Source organism: Gallus gallus, chromosome 1 (assembly GCF_016699485.2).
Source record: "Gallus gallus isolate bGalGal1 chromosome 1, bGalGal1.mat.broiler.GRCg7b, whole genome shotgun sequence".
NCBI classification, from domain to species: domain Eukaryota; kingdom Metazoa; phylum Chordata; class Aves; order Galliformes; family Phasianidae; genus Gallus; species Gallus gallus.
Genome location: NC_052532.1, coordinates 80,136,284 through 80,155,168, shown reverse-complemented (window position 1 = coordinate 80,155,168; position 18,885 = coordinate 80,136,284). Strand labels below are relative to the sequence as shown.

At 43.9% G+C, this 18,885-nt stretch overlaps 1 protein-coding gene across 4 annotated transcripts in view; it reads right to left on the bottom strand.

The window, feature by feature from the left end:
* GSK3A (glycogen synthase kinase 3 alpha) overlaps window positions 1–18,885 on the bottom strand; it is a 142,049-nt gene that overhangs the window by 7,717 nt on the left and 115,447 nt on the right. For 2 of the 4 annotated variants that reach the window (XM_416557.8, XM_040707270.2), the window contains 3 exons: window positions 12,736–12,774; window positions 8,609–8,795; window positions 3,314–3,412 (listed from right to left, as the gene is read on the bottom strand). In XM_416557.8, the coding sequence (XP_416557.4) occupies window positions 3,314–3,412; window positions 8,609–8,795; window positions 12,736–12,774 (325 nt within the window). The remainder of the gene's footprint in view (window positions 1–3,313; window positions 3,413–8,608; window positions 8,796–12,735; window positions 12,775–18,885) is intronic. The other 2 variants (XM_004938179.5, XM_046913697.1) reach the window with 1 other exon arrangement.

The following is an 18,885-nucleotide window of genomic DNA, read 5'->3' as shown; positions in this document are numbered from 1 at the left end:
AGTCTGAGAAAACCTATTAACACTAATGACAGCATTAGCTGGCTGGATTTGAGCACTGACAGACAGCACTGTTCTTCTACAAAGAGAAACAGAAGTGCAAACAGTCCAGGAGTCCACACAGGGCAAGAGGGGAGAGGAGTGGAAGGATGAGAAGGGCTCGTTTTTCCTGCAGTGTCTACTGAAGGAGAAATGCTGGGCTCAATGCAAAACTGGTAAGACTGACAGGCACAAGTTGCTCTCCTGTGGATGCATGAAAACTGCCAGCCCCTCTCCTGTCTAAGGATGTAGAGCTGTCCAAAATTCTTCCAATGGAAATATCATACTTGCACTAAATCTTACTTCACTGGAGTACTGTGGCCACCTCACACTGGCAGGTGACAATAGCTCTAATCTGTTTTGTTGCTGAAAGTTCAGGCACACCATCCCATTTGGGATTACACAGGATCAGCACAGCAGGACGCCTAAGACGACAACCCCGGCATCCCAGCTGGCACGGCTCCCTGCAGATGGCAATTACACCCTTCCCATCCTAGCACTGCTAACAGAGTGGTAACTGCTGCTGCTGGCGAAGCCAGGAAGCAAAATGCATTCACACAATCAGGTAAACTGCTCAGCTTGGTGTGGCTGCACGGCTGTGAACTGTCCTCCTCCTCTGGGCTGATCAAGTCAGCACCCACGTGTGCAAAGCTGCACTGGCCTTTTTATCAATCATCAGAATGATTCACAGAAAGCCAGCACACCATTTCCAGCAGGGCCAATCACTTTCAACTTCTTTTTCCTTTTTGTGCCACAGAAGTCATAGGGGATTTCCCTATGTGAGTTTGCCAGTGCCAGAGCAGCAAGGCTTCATGCTCCCACTGCAAAGCAGGGCTCCATCAGTACAGGGAGCCTGGCTTTATGCCTTGAGAGGAAATTTGCAACCAAAGTCACACCCAAAATCTACCTCAAATTCCCCTGCACTTCACATCAGGATCCCAAGGCTACCGTTGCATTGGGCTTCTGAAATCACTACTGTGCATCTGTCAGTTAATGAACACAATTTTTGATACCTTGTAATAATGTTAAATGTGTGCAATACAAAGCAGTGCTTTACACCTTGTGAAAAAATTGAGAGCTGTGTCAGTCTCTGCTGCACAGCAGCTATGAAAATGATTGTGAGCAGGTAAGAGCAGCCCAGCTGGATGTTCACTCAATTTCAGTGCCAGAACACCTACGTAAGCAGCTACGCTGGGCACAGCACTGAACACACGAGCTTCACCATCAGTTCTGATTGCTGACAGGAGACAAACTATTAACGTGGATTGTGGTTACACACAACTTGGTTTGTTCTCTTCCCTGCTCAGAACAGTTTCTGAACTTGCAGTGTTCATTCACACAGGTTCACATTTTGCAGAAGAGCCTCCTGCCTGCCAGGCTGTCCTGGGAGGGAGAGCTGCTCCCCCATGCTGCTTTAGCAGCTATGAACTTACTGCTCTGGAACATGCACGGGGAGGGGAAAAGGGACTCTTTCAATTAAAAGTTTTTGCTCAGTGAGGCATCAGCATGCAAAGCAAAACAGATTAACATCATCTCATATAGGACTGAATCTTAAAATCCTAATTCTCTTGAAATTCCCAAAGCCTGCTGAGAACCCCACGTGAGCACGGAACTACGAAACAGCTGTGCAGCAGAAACACAACACTGCAAGTTGCTCAATCCTTAATTAATTTCACAGCCTCTTTCCAAGCTGCAAGGTTATTTTCTGGTGAACTAAGAGTAGGATGTCCTGTCCCAACTGGGAGTACTGCTTGTGAACAGGAGGCTTACACATGTTGACATCAATAAGATGGGTGGTTTTTTATACTTCACATTTAGGACACTTCTAGGATTCAGCCTAATGCATTTTTCCCCTTCTGTGTACTGGAGCAGAAGTACTGGGTGAAAACAGTGCTCCTTAACCCAGTTCACAAGACTGCTGCATCTTAGCAAAGAGAGCAGCTCCTCAGAAAGGCATTAAAATGACATGAAGTGAAGCGATTTTTCAGAAGGACTTTAAAGTCCTGTCTGTACTTTGTAGTTCTTCTATCAATTTTACTTACTTTATCTGTTTTTTCCTCACTCATTGAGCAACTGATGCACACAGAAGGGAAAGAGAAAACACGACTATTTGCAAAATACTGCCAAGTGTATGAAACAAACATAGTACATTCTAGAAGAGCAAATTTGCTTTCTCCTAAGTTCAAACCACATCAATTATACAGGCTCTGTCTTTTACCAACTGATGCCACATTTTCAGAGAGAAGCCTGATCTTCCAACTCAGTTCCAGTTGTCTAAAAGGGACCACAAAAATGCTTTCTGTACAGCAGTGGCCAGACCAAGCACATCAAAATTAAAGTAACTGGAACATCAACCTTCAGACATTTTCCTGCATGACTGAGTAAGCACCCTGCACCTCAAAAGCAGGTCCCTGCCCTTCTCAAATGGGCCTGACACGCTCAAGAGACACACATGCAAGCACACCCATCCTGCAGCCTGCCTCAGGCTGCACAAGCGCAGTGAGCTTGCCTGCTGGCATGCTGACTCAGGGCTGACGCAGTGCCACGTGTGAATCACCGCTGCCACATCCGGCAGCACCTGGGATTTACTTTGGGAGTCTCCCAACTGATATTGCTCAGCTTTTCAGGTTTCGTTGGAAACATAATACAAACTGAGTGGCTACAGACCAACAGTGAGCTTTTAAAGGGTTTCTGACAGAAATGTGAGTGAGACAGAACACAGAAAGTTGCTCAGTGCTGGCCAAAACCCAAAGTGCTCAAAGATAACACAAGCAAACACAGTAAGAAGCAACTGCAGCTACAGAGAAGAGGCAGTGAGCAAGGTGACCCAACTCCCTACCCTGACTTTTGTAAGCTTCTGCCTTTCCAAAGGGGAAAATCCTCTCCATCCATACCCTGCAGAAGCCATGTCTACTAAGCTAGCCACTCCTCCTAGGCATCATGCTCAAAGCCAGCATTAACTTTGGAGAGGCTGAAAGCTCACAATTCAGGTGCAAAACAATCCAAAATAAAATAAAACTGTTTAAAAAAAATATAAAAACCAGGGAAGGTAACTATTCTTTCATAGTGGAAGTCTGGGCAAGAGGCATCAACAAATGTATCGGTGGCCCAGGTTAGGATGTGGGTTAGCGACCACAGCTAGCATCCAGGTGACCATGAGCAGAGACCGAGCAGAAGGCAGGGCTGGAGAAGCCTGTCCTTTCCTTCCTGCTCACCCTGGGCCTCCACAGAGGATGGTGCCATGGAGCAGGGGAGGCAGGCGGGCGCGCGTTCTCACCTGAGGCTGCTGTAGCGTTTGTAGGGGTTGAAGCAGCTGCTTGGTTCCGAGCATGAGCAGGGATGAGGATCGAAGCCAGAGATGGGTTACTTGACAGTTCTGGAGGGGAGGTGGAACAAACAGAGTTAGCTTGTCATTCAGAAAGAGCCCCGCATGCAGCGCAGCTCCTTGGGTTGTCCCGTAATGGGTAAGCTGGGGGCAAATGTGTGCCCTTCACAGCCAAAGGCCACACCACGTTTCTCCTCTTGGCTGACCAGCAGGGGGAAGCCACGGCAATATTCAACAAGGCCATCCCTGCAGCAAGGCTGACCGGACTACAAGGGTGGTACAGGTGTCAGGGAATTATTCCCTAGAGAAGGACAGTGGCTTGTGAGTTAGCAAACAACTTGTCAAGCTTGTTGCTTATCAAAAGCCTGGTGATGTATTGCCTTTTGAGAACTGGAAGGATTCCCTTCACAAACCCACTTGCAATCAGTCTGAATGCTGATAGCAGTCACGCTGCTTGGGGCACTGGCTCAGCAATGAGCAGCTGTCACAGTGGCTCCAAGAGCTGAGGGGGTTCAGTTCTTTGGCTCGCTCAAGCTTCATTTCTCAAGGACCTGGGAACCCAAGACCCGATCTTAAGGCAATCTCTTTGAGCATGGTCAAGAAGAGGTGGCGTCTCCTCTGAAAGTACAGAGACAGGCAAAGGGAATGGGTTTGCTGGGTAATTTAAATGGACAACAAAATGACACAGTCATTAACCAAGGAAAAAATAGCCATGGCTTTTAGGCTCCAAATCTAATATAGCTTCAGTGTGTATCAGAACGAGAAACAGGCGTCTTAAAACCACTGCTGTGGGAGGGTGAAGGGCAACACGCTGCCAACGACTGACAATCTTCTGACACCCTCCCAAGAGAACTGACTGCCTCACAGAAGGTGGTACGGAGCCAAGACAAGACAGGTCCTGTCTGCCTCAGCATCAGGAGTGACTGTCTCTTGAGAAAGCAACATCCGGTGGGAAGGATGTGAACAGTCACCTCATACGAGGATGACTTATGACTTCTGGGGCTCCAAGGGGTTTTGTATGCAGTCTTACATTAATGGAGTTTGTTTTTAAGAGACCATTTCTCTTCCTTAACACAAGTTTTAAATTTAGGGCCTAAAAGGACCAGTGGTCTATTTGATGATTTTTTTTTCTCCTTTAAGTTCATTTTCTGCTAGGAAGGGAAGATGTAGACAACTCTCACTTGTTCATAAGCCTCTTATTAATGTGTATTTTGATACTGTATTTAAGCACTTATGAATACGAGTTTCAGTCTGGAACCAAACAGAAATTGCTACATTACCTGCAACCTATCAAATCTATCCACTATAACATTACATTCTGGACCTGGTCTTTCCATAAAGCTTCAATAATCAAAACATTGGCATAAATACCAATCCTCAAACTCATATGAGATTAATGTAGGATTCATATACTCATAATATCGTTCAGAATTCATAAGTCTCCCTTTTAAGGAAAAATAAACTGAAGAAACACGAATCCTCGAAAATCAAAGTCGAACACAGGTGATAAATCTATACTTTAATCCTGGATTGGCTGTGAGCTGCTCTGTGGAAGAAAATCTTGCTACGTTATTATCTTCTCCAAAGCTGTTTCTCAAATCTGTTATTACAGGGAATCTGCCATTCTTTTCATTATTTTTTAAAGTTTCTGTTACCCACGCATTCTTTCCTGTTCATCACTGGCAGCAGTAAGGGACTGCTTCCCAGAAGCAGTGATTTTTTGTCAAGGAAACCGAATGACATTTGCTACCTTTCGGTGCTAAGCAGTGCCTCAAGGATGCAACTATCCTCTGACAGCATCTCTGTCACCAGGATCCTAGGGCCAAAAAGCCAGCTGACCTGGCAGAAAAATACTGCTGCAATGGCACTTCAGACCCAGGCTGATTCCTCCCATACTTTCTTGTAGTACTGCCAGAATATGTCCTTTCACAGCACCAGCTATGGTGAGCATACTGCTTTTTGTTGTTGTTGTTGCACAAGTGTTTCTCTGAAGCTACCCCAAAGAATGTGCAGAGACCACAAGGCTGATACCTCTCACTTCTACAAAAACCTCACGCTGTCTTAACTGGTATGAAGTTTCTTAAGTTCAGCATGCTTCAAGTGTCTTGGTACTTCACTTAGAGGAGAAGCGTGCCAATTCAGTCAACAATCCAAACAAACTGAACTTATTTGGTTGGAGTTTAACAATAACTTCGCTTCAGAATGTGAGTTTTTGTTCTGCTGTGTATCTTTGTGGCTGTCATATCTGTGAGAATGAGACATGTCAATGCAGAACAAAGGTGTGAGCTGTGGTACTGACACAGCCTGTTCTCAGCGACTTCCATCACAATCTATGGACAAGCTCTGGAATTGTAGCATGCTTATCTAAACCAAACTTGCAGTTTGGGGTTGTGGTAATTTCAGCCAGTATTGCTGCAAGAAGGTACTGTGATCAAGGCAATGCAGATAAAGATTTCAATACCATTATGGGAACAGAGCAGTGATACCAAATAATTTATGAGAGCCAATTCTGGTTCACATCACCTGGGGAAACACCTCCCCTTCTCCTGATCAAATCTTGATACCTACATCCACTCGACATCTCCAATAAGGAACTAGAATAAAAATACCCAGTTTTACCAGAACACCAGATTATCTTTGTTCCCCAAAGACAATAAAATGCTTTGCACTGGGAAATGATGATACTGAGAGCACTGAGCTGTTTAATATTTCAATGCCCCAAGAATGCCTCGGAGAAATTAGTTTTGTACCATTTACTTGGTCACAGTACCAAAGTTTCTGTGAAACAAGCTTATGTAGCAGTTTCTCTTCAGAGTAGAAGAGTGCTGGAATCAATACAAGTTTCATACTCCTCTTTATGTACCTCATCACTGAGCATACCCTAAACAGAAATATCGTTTCTAGGTGACACTCAAATGGTCACACTAAGGATTTCTGGACAGGCTGAGACTGAGTCTGGACAGAAATAAAGTCTTTTTTAAAAATTATTTTATTTTTAAAGAAAAAATAAAACCCCTTTTTATAATTAAAGGTCACAAGTCATTCTTTTCTGATTAAAAACTTTAGGCATAAAAGTGCTTGTCATCAAGGAGCAATGACAGCCGCTTCTAAGTGCTGAATCACAGCAGTCTTCAATGGCTAACTAATATGGACAGATAGCGACACTTGTGACCCAGCAGAATCACTGAGATGCTGTAAGAAATTTACTAAATGGTAGTCATTTTACAGGTTGTTTGAAATTTCATCTTCTAAGAGAAAAAAAAAAATACTTTCAGTGCTTTCTGTCTTGAAGGTCTAGGAGTCACTGAACTGCAGCACTGGCTACTACAGATGCTTCCTTGGGCATGATAATGTTTTAAGTCCTAACTAGCCCGTATCATTTGTTTTTATACTAAGAAAAATGTAGAGACAGGACAGTAAGAATGATCAGATAAAGCTCTCTTAACAGCTCTCATCTCTACAGTAGGCATGCACGTGGCCTAGAACCACCGCTGGCAGCCAAAGACCATGATGTTTATCTGCCATATACACTCCATGCTTTTTTCTAGACCACTGCCTAGGTCAGCAGATCGGGTATGACGTCTAGGTTCTTTCTGAAAATCAATTCAGTACAGTAACGATCTGATCTATATTGTTATTTCTAACAGCTTTGTTTTCAAGCCTTCTCCACCTCCTACTCCATGGGTTTCGGTCAACCGGCCATAGCCAAATAAAACATTTGCCTTTAAAATTTAATATTGTCTGTTGAAAGCAAATGTCATACAAAACAAAAGGATATCTTTCACTACTTTCAGAATTACCAGAGATGACATAAGTTATCAGCATATCTGATTTCCAAAGTCCTGATCCGTTTCCCAAATATGATTTCTGCTCTGGATTACTCACTCTGATGGGGCCGTTGTGCAGTCCAGATAAAGACTGATGACAATATAGTGCCACAGGAGCAGCAGAAGCTCTTTGTGTATCCTCAGGTCATAATCAGTATTGCTGCTAGACAGGACCTATGGCTGCATATGTATTAACGAAGGTCTTATAATCACTGAGATGAGCTATTTACTTATTCTTAAAATTCTGGTTCTTTTTTTTTTTTTTTTTTTGGCTTGTGACATGCAGCACAACTCATTTGGAAATGTATTAATGACCAACCTCTCTCTTGCATTCTCCTTCTAGATGCTAACACTGGCACCTATCAGTGACAGAAAACTGCTTTTTTGAATCTTAAGGATTTATTTTCCCTGGAAGCAATTTCTCCTGTCATTCCCAAGAGTCACTGTGAGGGCACATCAGCTCTCTAGGATGGCAAAGGAGGAGTTTACTTGAGGATTAAATTACTCAGCAGTTTCCACACCACCTAGGGGAAACCAGGGACAAATTCCCTACACATGTATTTATTTTTTCTCTAAGGATTTTTAAAGTACTCACTACAGATCTTTCCAATCCTTTTTTAAACCCTTGTAATTCAAGTAGTAGATTTACCTTCCGCAAGGCAGCCACTCAGAACAAGTTCACGCCCAGGCACATTTTGGCAGATGGACATCACATGCACTAAAGGATTTGAAAAACTACACTGATGCTAACTGAGCCAAAAGGTATTTCAGATTTCCAGCAGAAAATGCACACTGATCTATTTTTGCTCCACGGGTGAGAACTTGCAGCTAGTCACTTAACATTAAAATGACGTGCCGCAACATTAATTACTAGGGTATTTGTGTGCCATATTTCTCATGTTCCCTGCCTTGGAAGACAAAACTGTTCTACGGAGATATCAGTTTTACATTTCTGATTTCTGTGGGAAAACATACATGAAAGGTTTTAAAATTTGATACTGGTCTGGATTCAAATAAAAAAGCTTGCTGCCTGTCATTTTTATTGTTTCTCACTTACTGAGTCAATATGATGCCAGGTAAACTCTACGGTACGTAAAACCAGGACAGTGAAATTTCTGCATTTATGTCACATCCAAAACCAACATAGGCAGCAACACTACAAACTTCCCTGCCAAACTTAATATCCACCGCTCCTCAACATGGCATTGAAGGCACGAAGGAGTAGCAACATCTCCAAAAGGAAAAACCGATCTCCATGGTCACTGAGTACAGTATTCCACACACATACATCAGCTAGACTGCAGACACTAAACTGCAAATGTAAACCTTTTGGTTTTTAACTTTTGAGAGCGTGATGCGTGCATCGTGGCATTCATCCCAGCGCTCCCTAAAGCAGGGATCGTGAACGCCTGCAGGCTACCTTGAGTGGTGAAATTGAAGAGTGCAGGTTTCTCTCGCCCGTTTGGTAACTTGACGTTTGGGTCCCGTAGTTCATCGAAGAAAGAGTGCGCACAGGCCTCCAGGGGAGTCAGGCGGGCAGTGGGGGTGTACTCCAGCAGACGGCTACATAGCGCAATTGCTTCTGGTGGAGTGCGGGGCCGGAAGACCTGCAAAAAAACAAGCAAGGAGAAACAGGTTGTCTGGGTACGTTCCTTCTCTTTGCTGAGCAGCAGCAAGCCAGAGCAATTAAACCTCTCGTTGCCCAACGCGCTGGAACAAACTTGTGTTTGTAGTAATCAACGTCCTCCAGCGAGGATGGGAAAATCCAGTTCCTGGGGTTGAGAAAGGGTTAATTGCCAAGCTTTGCACTCAGTGAAGGAGCAATGCCAGCAAGAGACTTCATGGGAGCGCACTCAGAGAAACAACTCCAAGAATGAAGGGGGAACTCATTCAAAAGTCATGACAAAAACACACAGGTGCTACCAGCCATGCACATGGGGTGGAGTGAAGGTGGGGAGAAAGGGTTCAAATGAGCAGGATTCACCGAATGCAAAAATTGAATAGGGCCCCCCCTATTTTTTTTTCTTTTTATTTTTTTTGCTAGTGAATGAAGTCTTACTAACATGGACTATTGCAGGCAGCAGGTCAGATTGTTGCTATGGAGGCTGCTGTTCAACTTTGGAGAACAACAAGGGAAGCGAGGGTGGGGTGCAGGAAATGTCTAGCTCTAACTTGCAGGTTTCTCCTTCCTTAACCTCGTTCTGGCAGGTCACTCCTATAATGGGGTAGCTCCTGCACATCTGGTATTTCTAAGGCTGAAAGCTGTGTCAAGAAAACCAACTATTCTGTTCTCCAGAAGACTTTTACCTGGGCTGCTGACAACACTGAGCTCACAGCCGTTCCTCACTGCAGCTTGGTGTAAACCTCCAAGAATAGTTATACACACACCTAACAGTGCTCCCCTCCTCCTCCCTTCTTACATAACAAGCAAAATAGAAGGTTATCATGTAGGTGACCTGGATAGACTCTCACTGTGTTGAACCTCACTATGAAGTCAGGAAAGGAAGGCAAGAGACCAGTATGGCTGAATGGGACCTGCTGGTCAAACTGGAAAGCAAGAAGAAAATGCACAAGCAGTGGAACCAGGGACAAGTACTGTGGGAAAAGTATAAGGAAGCTGTTAAGCCACGTAGGGATAGGGTAAAGAAAGCCAAGGCCCAACTTGAACGAAACTTGGCAAGGGGTGCCAAGAAGAACAAGAGAAGCTTCTACGGGTACTTTAATCAGAAAAGGAAAGTCCAAGAGGGTGTACCTCTCACCAGTGAGTGACACAGGCAAGCTGGTAACAACAGACAAGGAAAAGGCTGAGTCACTCAACAACTTTCTTGCCTTGGTCTTCTCTAATAATTGCCTGTCACACAGCCCTCAAATGATTAGTTTGGAAGAAGGGGATTGGGGAAGCAATGCCCCTCCTGTTGTGAGCAAAGACCAGGTTTGTGACCATCTGAGGAACCCAAACATCCACAAGTCTGTGGGTCCTGATGAGATGCAACCTAGAGTCCTGAGGGAATTGGCCCACATAACTGCCAAGCCACCCTCAATGGTATTTGAAAAATCATGGCAGTCAGGTGAAGTCCCTGGTGACTGGAAAAAAGGCAACACCATACCCATTTGTAAGAAAGGTAAAAAGGATGACCCAGGGAACTACCAACCTGTTGGTCTCATCTCTGTGCTGGGAAAAATCATGGAGCAGATCCTCCTAGAAGCTCTGCTAAGGAGCATGGAAGACAAGAAGGTGATATGGGAGAACCAGCATGGCTTCACAAAGGGCAAGTCCTGTTTGCCCAACCTGTCATCAATGATGGTGTCACTGCATCAGTGGACAAGAGAAGAGCCACTGACACCATCTATCTGGACTTCAGTAAGGCCTTTGATATGGTACCCCACAACAGCCTTCTCCCCAAATTGGACAGATATGGATTTGATGAGTGGACTGTTTGATGGACGAAGAACTGGCTGCAAGACTGAACCCAGAGAGTGATTGTCAACGGCTCAATATCTAGATGGAGATCAGTGATGAGCAATGTTCCCCAGGAGTCAGTGCTGGGACAGACACTCTCCAACATCTTCATCAATGACACTGACAGTGGGGGTTGAGCCTCACCCTCAGTAAGTTTGCAGGCAACAGCAAGCTGTGGGGTGCAGCTGACATGTCCAGAGGATGGGATGCCATCCAGAGGGACCTAGACAGGCTTGACCAGTGGGCCCAGGAGAACTAGGGTTCAACAAAGCCAAGTGAAAGATCTTGCACCTGGGTCAAGGAAACCTCCATTAACAGTACAAGCTGGAGGATGAAAGGATGGAGCACAGCCCTGCCATAAAGGACCTGGGGATACTGGTGGATGGCAGCTGGACACAAGTCAGCACTCTGCCCTCACAGCCCAGAAAGCCAACTGGATCCTGGGCTGCATCAAAGGAAATGTGGCCAGCAGGATGAGGGAGGTGCTCTGTGCTGGTGAGACCTCACCTGGAGTACTGTGTTCAGATGTGGAGTCCTCAGTACAGGAAATACACAGACCTGCTGGAGTGTGTCCAGAAGAGGGCCACAAAAATGACACAAGGAATGGAACACCTTCCCTACAAGGATAGGTTCAGCCTGGAGAAGAGAAGGCTCCAAGGTGACCTGGTAGTGGCCTTTCTGTATCTAAAGGGGAGCTACAAGAAAGAAGGGGACAGACTCTTTAGCAGGGTCTTTCAAAGGACAAGGGGAAATTAAAGAGAGTAGATTTAGGTTGGATATAAGGAAAAAGTCTTTTACAGCGAGAGTGGTGAGGCACTGGAACAGGTTGCCCACAGATGCAGTGGAAGCCCCATCCCTAGAGACATTCAAGGATGGGCTGGATCAGGCTCTGAGCACCCTGATCTAGTTGTGGTGTCCCTGTTCACTGCAGTGAAGTTGGATTAGATGACCACTAAAGGTCCCTTCAAACTCTGAGGATTCTATGATTCTGTGTTACAGGTGATGCACAGGCTGCAGAAAAGGCAGCAGGCTTGGGGTGAGTGATAAATTCTGATGCCAGTAGTTTTGATAAAAGCTGAGCTAATCCAAAATGCTCTTGCACCACTGCAAGCGAACACACATCATGCAGCACCTAGGAGAAATTAATCGGTGCATGACATGCCAATTGTCTGCAGTTAGGAACTTGTACAGGCACTCCCTGGGCAGGCTCTAAGCTAGAGTATGCTCTGGTGAAAGGGAATTGGACAAGTCCTCCAGGGGTGCTGGAGAGCACTTGCAGGAGTTCCACACATGCTGTGCTAGCTCCTATGGTTGGGACTCAAGGAGTCAAAGTGACTTCTGTTTGTTTACTCTGTGGTAAATAGTGTAAATAAGCACGTCTTGAGGTAAAACCACTGAAGTGAAGTCTTCTGATATTTACTGAGAGGTGTCGTTCACGTATCTTCTTACTGGTGTTTTAACAAGCTTGATTTACCACAGCTTGAAACTGAAATACTTCATATTCAGCTGTGTTTTTCCCTCAGGACAGCTCACTTATCAGCTACTACACAGATTTTAAAAAATATATCATTTTGTTTTTCCTTAAGGAAAAGATGACAAGTCCCTATCTGGAGCACATCAGCAGGCAGGCTGAGCGACAGACCTGCTGTCTGTAAGAGGAGTTCTCTCATCTGTCTAACTCTTAAGCTCTTCATTTTGGCAGTGAAACCCTCACAGCCTCTTCCTAAACTCTGCCTGCCCCTGAACGAGCAGCCAAGCATCCAGGGCAGGCGGTGTCTGAGTGCCACCCTAGCTGTTCCAGAACCAGGGAGGGGAAAACCCAACTTACTTTTGAGTCCTCACTCAGCTTCCCCCCACGCCCCCCCCCCCAGCCCCCTTCCCGCCCCGCTCGTGAAGCAGTGACTTAACATGTGGAAAGAGCTGCACATCTAAGCCTATCTCCTCCTCATTACCTTGAGGTAAAAAACATTTGCCTGTCTGCTGCTTCAGGGATGCTCGCTCAACTCAACTCAAATACCCCTTCCAACATTCCTCTCCTTTTTTTCAAGGCTAGGCCTAGTAATTTGAAAAAATGTTTCAGTACATACCCGTACTCCTGAGGTGAAATGTCCTGTTCCTGACGAGTCCTAAAGATAATGCAGTGAAATAATCCAAACAGGGGGAGTCAATCCAAATGAGAATAGTTCAGCAAGGAAAAATATATCCAATATTATAAGAAATCCATGGTGTGGGAGACATAGAAAATGTTTATACAATTAGAAACTTTAAACATCAGTCTCCATAGCAGCAAGTCCAACTTCACCACAGTGTATGCCAAAAAATTGATTGTGCAATGGTGAGGCATAGTATAGAAACATTATTCTATTAAATTTATGTTCCAATGCCAGTGCATTTACTAAAAAAATTAAAATAAAAAAAAAATTGAAATCAAAACTCGAACTAAAAGGGTAATTGAAATTCTCATCATAAAGAATTTTCAGTCTTTGGTCCTGGGTATAAATGTCCACAGACAATGGGTCCGAATTAGCTTGTCTCCAAAAGCGCATCCCACTTGTAAATCTGTCCCAGAGACACAATGCAAACTTTATTTTTCTGAAAAAAAGCCAAACCCCTAGCAATTTGTAATTTGGTGCTGAAAAGAAAATAAAAATCTGGGCTCTGTCCTTCCAATTTGGATGCTTTCAATTTGTGTGAGCTATGGGTGCCTCAGGCCGCCGCGGATTATTCTCCATTTTGGATTGACTTCCCCCACCACTGGAGTTTGTTTGCTGATGTGATCTCTTTAGGATTCTTCAGGAACTGGAGACACCACCTCAGGAGTGCGGGTATGGACTGAATTTCGTTCTACTACGGGTCTTTCCCCCTCATATCGTCGCACCCACTGATTAGGAAATTTTCCCTCAATTTGTTCCCCCCCCTCTCCTTTGGACTAACAAACTGAAACTAAAAGCGACCCCCCCCCCAGAGTCTTCCAGCTCTTCTGATCCCACGCAGCCCCACCGGGAAGGCTGACAAATTCACCCACCGAGAACTACACTCGTGTGGAGCCGGGGACGGTCACTGCTAGGCAGGGGATGGAGGACAGGGCTCCCTGCTAGCTGTGAGCCCCCCGGCCGTGGGGTGCAGCCAGAGCTTCAGGTCTCTGGGTAGTTCTCAGTGAGGGAATGGAGGTAGCAAATAATCCGCGGATTACTTTTTTAGTCTGCGGACTAAAATTTAGTGCACGGACTAAAATCCGGCCCTTCGGAGCAAAGTCTGTCTCAGTTTAAGGTACATCTGGGTGAAAGCAAAAGAAATAAGAAATAATAAAGGAAATGAAAAGGAGAAAAGGGAAAAAAAAAAAAAGAAAAGAAAAGAAAAGGAAAAAAAAAAAAGCTAAGTGCACAAAGTAAAGTGTTTGGGCAGACTACCATTTAGTATGCAGACTAAATATGGCCGGGCAAAATGCACAGCAAGTCCACAAACAAAACCAAAAAGAAAACACTGACAGGAACTTTTAAAGCAATCAGATACTACCCCACCGGCGCAGCAATTCATTTTTCTAAAATGAAACAAGACCTTTGGTAAGGCTATTTGTCCACAGGCGGGACCGAAGGCTCAAGTTTTCATTTTAAAAAATGAACCTGTTTTGGAGATAAACAAATGCAAAAAAACAAAAAGAAAAAAAGAAAAAAAGAAAAAAAAAGGCTTTACATACAATACTCTTCAAGGAAAATTTGCACTTGCATAACTCAAAACCTCTTAAGTTTCTGCAAAGCAATGAATTTCAGGCTGAGACCCAAGTCACTGGCTCTTTTTGGATGAGTTACAAAATCTCTGCATGGTCATGTAAAATGGAAATGCTGACTCATCCAAAACCACAGCTTTTGGTGTTTTTGTTTTGCTTGTTTTCCATCGGATTCCAACAGATCTATACCTCACCAAAAAGCTGAGGGACCAGCACAAGTCCATTCTGTGTTCAGGCATGCTGGTGATGCTTGAATGCCCATGACTGCAGGCAATGAGGCCAGGCAATTGCCTATTTCCTTCCTGCGTTATGCTCCTATCTGTGTGATCTCTCTCATGCAGCTCCCTCTCCATTTTTCAGGAATCACCACCATCTCCGATACCGCAATACGACTGTCAGGCCTAAATGCCCCAGGTGCACTACTGGGCTTTCAACCCCAAATGACATCAATTTAGAAGAAGCCTTTGTGCACTAGCAGAGCAAGTCACATACTGTCTCTCTGATTTGAAATGCTTCCTACCAGGGTAGTAGAGTTCACATCCATTCTGAATTTCAATTTTTTTTTTTTTTTTTTTAATCCTCAACAAAGATACTTCAAGAAAAAGGGATGGGAAGTATAGGATGCTCTATTTCACTGCACTTGCATCAGCATTCAGCCCTCAAATGAAACCCCAGAAGGCAAGAGTTGAGCATTGTTTCAGCAGAATGCCTGGTCTGACTTTCAGCTCATTGACTTGCCACGCACAACATGGAGCTCTGCCGCCTTGGTCTAATTACGCATCCAAGCTCCACAATGTTACAGCAAGGTGCTCTTCCAGCCAGTGCATATTAAAAGACATTGCTCCTGCCATCACCCGCCGTGTGTTTTGCATGCAGATCGCGAGTCCTGCTAGCGTGCTGCGCTCCTAAGAGAGCAGAGGCTTATTAAAATGACATCTGTTGCTAACGCATCAAGCCGGTGACACCGCAGTCAGAAATTTCCCTGCCAGCTCCGGAGCCCTGTGCGTTTTGCCAAGAACCACCCACAGCCCGCGTACATCCCTCTTGGTCCGTAAGCACATTTCGATGGCACATGCCCCAGGCTGGGGAGGAGGGGACAGAGCCTCTCTGAAAACACTTCAATACTAAAGACTAGGGAAAGCTCCTGTTTGCAAGCCATCAAAGCTGTCAGATGTAGGACACGACCCCTCAAGTCAACTTGTTTGAAATGCAATCACACAATACCATCAGCACAACTTCATGACACGAAGCAGTATTTCAGTCACGCAAGTGGAACATAATAAGCTTTATGAGAAACATGATGTTCATCAGCACAGAAGGAAAAGGAGGAGACACATGCAAAACAGCAGTGTCTGGATGGAGCTTCACCCAAACACAAGGAAACACAAAGCTAATGTTGAACTCCTGCTCTGAGCATCAGTCTTGTCCCAAAAGGCTGAGAATTTTGGAAGGGGATTTCTGAAATGCACCCGTTTTCTATTTTTGAAGCGTGTAGAACTCAAATGACGCAAATGAAGATCAGAAGAAGTCCACCTTCTCTGATTGAATCCCTGTGCATTTTTTCTCAAAAGCCTCTCAAAAACAGCTAACGCCTTAGTAGTCAGAAATCCATGTCTGATGGCACTTCCCCAGCCAAAGGAATGAAGACAGAAGGGTTAAGTGGCTTACAAATGAGCCGACACAGAACTGGGAACAGAACCAGAAACCTGTCTGCAGCGCTCCTTCTTGCTGAGACCACACACTTGTTATTGGGCTAATTCCATTGAGGTCCCAGCAAAACCAGCACCAAGCAGCCTTTATTAACCAGCACATGCTTGGCTTCTAGCAAGCTCTACAGGAGAGCAACACAGCCAAGCGGAACAAGCTCCCCTTCTCCTCAGACAGAACTCAAAAAAAATCTGCCTCTGGAAATGATCCCAGCCTCAGCAGGACAGCCACAAGGAACAGCTTCGGCAGACGTGTTGCAATAGGACAGCAGAACAGACACTACGTTGCAGAAGACCTGTTAAACATAGCATTTGATTGCTGTATTGCACTCACGCAAATCACGTCTTAATATTAAAGAATGCTCACTTATTTGTCATTACGCAGTGCTTTCTTTACTGCATACAAATAGGGCTGTGAGGCAAGGCAATTTATCACCTACACAACCTGGCCTCTGTTCTCAAGCATTAGATGGAGATAAGAGATTAACACTATCCAAAAATCCTTTGCTCCTACAAAGGGATCTGGAAAACATGAAATTGACAGAAAAACTTGGCTTCCTCCTCTTTCTTTTAAGCAAGCCTCTCGCAGAGCTGTTTTCACTCTTTGCTTGGAAACTCATTACACATCAAGTATAAAATAGAACTGTACTCCTCAAAAAGAACCAAGGTTTCACAACAGTCAGACAATCACCTCTAGATCATGCCAGAAAAGACAGTCCTGCCCTTCTCCTGGCCCTGCAAGTCTGCCCCATTCTCTTGTCCCAGTATGTACAAGTTGGGCCTGAATGAGCAGTCAGGTAAGAAAGCCAATCCAAATCTTAAATAACGTGTTTTTTTTTTTTCCTCCTCCAAGAGGTTTTTGCTACTATATAAACAAGAATGCAAAAGGAAGGCATCAAGAATATGCAGGAGGGAACTGGAAGGCAGACCCCGCTTCATGACAAACTTGAGCTAAATATGAAATTACACTTAAGGAAATATCTAACCTCCATTCTACTTCTGTATATCTATAAAAGATCAGGCCCCAAACTTGGAAAAGTTTGCGACTATATTTCAAATGCAAGTTCACCAACGAAGACTTGTGACAGAAGAATTTCCATTTTCTTTTATCATCAGTTATAATTAGGAGTGACAAAGGAAGCTATTTATCCTTTTTACTGCTTGGTATTCTTTCTTGAATCTACAATATGAGCAGTCACTTGGATGTATTACAAGCAAAACAATCTGCTTAAAAGCCAGACAAGAACCAGGAGAGCAGGAGTAGGACAGGATGAGGACATGAGGCTGATTTGGGAGGGTGGAAAAAAACAGTCATGAGAGAGACCAGACTGCTTATGTCCCAGTCCCACAGTGAGGGGAAGGTGACAGGACTGCCTGCTGCAAGTACAGCAAAACTCAACAATTAAGGACCAGTGAGCAGAGCGGTAAAACGCATACGAAGACTATACACACAGACACACCCAATGCAAACAACGCTCAATCTAAAATATATGCCCAGTACTTCATAGTACTAGCAATATTATAGAACCACAGAATCGTTTGGGTTGGAAGGGACCTTTAAGATCATTTAGTTCCAATCTCTCTGCTATAGGCAGGGCCACATCCCACTAGGCCAGGTTGCTCAAAACTTGCCAGAAATACCCAGAGAGCAGACCATCACACCAGGTGCACTCAACAGAAGACCTCCTCATAGAATTTAAACGTTATTTATTTGTAATACAGAATACAAAGGATTGGAATCCTTTTAATTGTAATCCAAACTTACTTTTGCAAACCAGATAAATTTCCCTGAAATATTTTGAAACAACAGTGAGAAAGCTCTTGTGTCCAAGAGCCTACACAAGGGAGTGACTTTTTTCTCTAAACGTTCTGATAAATAGCTGCCTGGCAGCTTTTTCACACAAAAAATAACTCTAACTGGTGAGTCCTCCGGTTATAACTAGATCACAAAAATAACAGCCTTCTAAATACAGTATCTTCAGTAATTCTTTAAGCTAGATGACAAATGTTTGTGTTACTGAGGTTGAAGCTTTCAAAATTGAAGTCCTGCTGGCAACTACTTACAGCACTCTAGTTGCACACATAACAAAAACCATTTGCCCTTTCCCCTTTTCTGCTGATTAGACTGCACTTCTGCAATGATAGTTCAGAAGTGCTTTTCTAGTCAATATTTTCAATTCTAAAATACAGAAACTTCAAGAGGATGGACACTTCCGTATTCAGTAGTCTTAATTCTTTAGTGATCTGCTGTCCTTCATCTTTTAATGCTTCTTTGTTCTCTAATGCCAAGTTATTAAAGGTCATTGCTATATCAGGCTGTAATTTATTAAGGTTTAATAAATGATGAGTGTGTATTTTATGAAGTTGTTAATGCATGGCTACATGGATCAAGGGTCAGTAAGCTTATTTATAACAATATTTTATAATGCTTTAAAACTCTCTTTTAAAAAACTGATGTGACAGGTATCTGTCAAATAAGCAACTCTTATTTGATACATGAGGTAAAATATATCATAATATGAGGTAAGACCTTCTGCCTTGATTCTTTTGCGTTCTCATTGGAGCCCTTTTTATAAGACCCTTTTAGTGTGGAATTCTGCAGTTTTGGATTAAAAACTTGTACTACTTGGCTGTTTTAGAAACTTAGTTAAAATGTTACCTGCTTGATAAATGTTGGTTTAAATTTTATTATTTATTTATTTATTCCAGCAAAGATTTTGATACCGTTTCTCACAGTAACTTTCTGGAGAAAATATCCAGCATGTAGCTGGACAACAACATGAGGCTATGGAAGAATTGGCTCG